Here is a 3,175-nt window from a genome sequence, read left to right as displayed (position 1 = left end):
TAAGTTGACCCCTTCTTCCATGAGCCTAAAATTTTGATGTGTTCCCATTCTTTTTCCAAAAATCTTGTAATTATTTTGATAATCTATGATTAAAAGATGGACAAGCTCTGTGAAGCTAAGTTATAAAGTTTGTAATGAGTCTGAGTCTTGTACAGTCGGCCACTGGCCAAGAGAGCCCTAGGTATAAAGCCTAAGTTGTAAAGTGGGAAAACACATTATTATCATTATCGAGTTTGAAGAGTTTGAAGCGTAGGAGAATGGCTTCTTTCCTACAACTTGTAATCCTCATATCTTGAGCTTTGGTAATGCATTTCAATTTGAAACTTGCAATGTGTTCCTTGTTCGATGCTCTTTCATTCAAGTATGCTCATTGTCCATTTTGCTGTGATTTTTGACTACGCATTAGTGGGCTAAATCTACTGATTTGAATGCTCTAATGAGTATTTTTTGACATTCCGACTATAGAAGAGTGTTCCTAGACTCTATGGCGACCTTTCTGATATGTTCTATTGCAGTTTCTGAGACTTACTTAAATTATGATGGATCGTGATTTTGGTACCTCCTCGAAATGCTACCAAACTTGGTAGGTTAGTGCCCCTAACTGTCCTTGACCTCCTCCTAAAGTTTTGTAGCATTTGAACTCTGTTCGCGTGCCGAAACGGGTTGATGAAGAGTGCGATGACATACGACATATGTAAATTGCGAGACCTGAGAGCGAGAGAATTTCATGTGTTAGAGTTATTCCGTTGGTTTATTTTTCGAGGTTGACACCCTTGAAGAGTCTCTGTGCCCCATCCAAGTCGCTTCCTCAAGTATTAGCATTGTGTTAGTGCCAGAAAGCTATGTTATAGACATCTGTCGCGGTGACCCTCTCTCTCTCTCTCTCTCTCTCTCTCTCTCTCTCTCTCTCTCCTTGGTTCAATGCTTTCGCATCGTCAACTTTGACGGTAAGCACATCTAATGTAGAAACATTGGGATCATAACAATCTAACTAAGATGCATTCTCTATGTGGAAATTCTCCTTTGGACTCAAAAGTTTTGCAACATGTCGGCATGTCTCAATGTCGAACAAGTCATCCATAGAACATGCAACAATAGTCGGATGCATTAGCAAGTGGTAGAGGTTAGTGTGCAGCCTAGGAAGATGTAGATCATGAGTGTCATGGAGCATGATAAGCACCTCCCTCTATGAAATTGTGAGCCTGTCGCCCAAATTTGTTGGCCTAAATGTGAATTCAGTGTGGGGAATGGATTCATCAGTGCTGAAGGCATTGCTAGGAGCATTTCAGGTGCCGCTAAAGCAGAGACGTGCCGTCACCAATGCTTGCAGTCCTCGCGCGGAGGAAGATCGGTAACATACGCACGCACACACACACACACAGAGAGAGAGAGAGAGAGGTTGTATCGCCAGTGTGTGCACGCTCGCGCGCTTCGATGACCTTGGGGTTTTCCTTGTAATGTCAGTTTTGCAGGTAGACTCTTCTTTGCCCCAGCAGCAGAGCCACGCTGGGACAGTGTGTGCTCGTTTCATCCAATTGTTCTAAAGGAGCCTTCTTCAGTAGAATGGAGAATGTATTACTATGGACGGAGCTCATCTTCTTGGCACTGTGGTGTAACCCCTGCTCTGCTCACCAGCGGACGCATAGGGATGGCATGTAGCGCAGATGGGTTGCATTGGACATGCACCGTTGGCCCGCTTTCAGATGGGGCCATCATGGACCCATGTGATGGCGCTGCATCGGGCTTTGACTCGGTCCATGTAGGTTGTAGTGATGTTCTATTCCATGATGGCATGTGGTGGATGTATTATTTTGGTGGTGGCCTTGAAGAAACGACTCTCTTGACAGGTCGAAAAGTTACTGGCATGAGGTTGCGTACAGGTTTGGCCAAGTCATATCATAATGGCATCGATGGTTTCGACGATAAGAGAGCAAGTGAGCCCATTCTTGATGTTGGGGTACCTGGCGATTGGGATGAGATGATGGTTGCGTGGGCAAGAGTTATGCCGCCATCTCCCATGTACCCTCTCAAGCATTGGCTGATGACCTATGCTTCCATGTGCATGCATACGTCGTCCACCCTTGGGTTTTGCATAGGGGCGGCCGTCTCGGAGGATGGGCATAGCTGGACTAAAATCGGGAAAGTGCTAGAACAAGGAGATCCTGGCTCTTGGGATGAGGCAGGCGTAAGCAGGCGACACGTCATATTTTGGGATGGGCAGTTCCTCATGTTTTATGAGGGTGCTAATAAGAAAGGTGTGCATGCCATAGGCCTCGCTTTGTCGAAAGATGGCCTGACATGGGTGAAGGATAAGCAAGGGGTGTCCGGAGAGCCTGGAGGTCCTATTCTCTTTGCAAGAGTTGATTGTGTGGAAGCGTGGGATAGTGGGAGTGTGGCTTGCCCTCATGTGGTAAGGAGGGGAGATTCACTTTGGCTTTATTATGTTGGCTATGATACGACCAAAAAGGTTAGCGCTTTTGGAGTAGCTTGTAGTGATGGAAGAAATTTCAGGAATTTTAGTCGTATTGGGTTGATCAGTGCATGACTTCATTTTCAAGCTCAGGCTGTTGTTGTACATTTTGTACCTGTTATTGAACACAACGATTGCTAAGCTGTTTTTTCACATCAACCTAACAGTGTTTCATTCATGAGGCTCTTAAGAATATGGTTTAAACTTTTACGCCTTCTAATATTTGCCTGTAATGGACAAGTCTCTTCTTTTTGGAAGCGGGAGTACACCCATTTACTCTTGTAATTTGGATGCTGCATTGTTGATTGCATGTCAACCCACATCATTTGCGATATTTAAATGTGTCTTCGTGTATGTGTGTGTGTGCGTGCGTGCGTACGTGCGTGCACGTCTAAGTGTGCTAGATTGGTTATATCAGTTCCCTCTTCAGTAGCAGGTCTTGAGTTCAAGCTCCGTCAGATAGGATCCCTTGGGGTGCAAATGGTTGTGTAATCTGGATCTGTTTTTTTGCCCATGTGCTTCTCCTAGTGCAACTAGATGTGCTTTATTTAAAAGATGCAGTAGTGGTGATTTCCTTTTTAGTAGGAAGTAGCTCTACTATATTTTATATATATATATATATATATATATATATATATACACACACACACAGTTAACCTGCATTAGCTCAAGCATATCAATTAGTCTTCTCGTCCTCAACGGAAC

At 44.3% G+C, this 3,175-nt stretch overlaps 1 protein-coding gene across 1 annotated transcript; it reads left to right on the top strand.

The window, feature by feature from the left end:
- Positions 1 to 1,165: 1,165 nt before the first annotated feature.
- LOC147450479 (uncharacterized) lies at positions 1,166 to 2,676 on the top strand. Its single transcript, XM_086520733.1, has 2 exons — positions 1,166 to 1,351; positions 1,465 to 2,676. Exons 1-2 carry the CDS (start codon positions 1,170 to 1,172, stop codon positions 2,543 to 2,545), a joined length of 1,263 nt encoding a protein of 420 aa, XP_086376859.1. The 5' UTR covers positions 1,166 to 1,169; the 3' UTR covers positions 2,546 to 2,676.
- Positions 2,677 to 3,175: the final 499 nt, after the last annotated feature.

This window comes from Adiantum capillus-veneris, chromosome 9, assembly GCF_014529385.1.
Source record: "Adiantum capillus-veneris isolate H3 chromosome 9, ASM1452938v2, whole genome shotgun sequence".
NCBI classification, from domain to species: domain Eukaryota; kingdom Viridiplantae; phylum Streptophyta; class Polypodiopsida; order Polypodiales; family Pteridaceae; genus Adiantum; species Adiantum capillus-veneris.
This window is presented reverse-complemented; position numbering and strand designations above follow the sequence as displayed.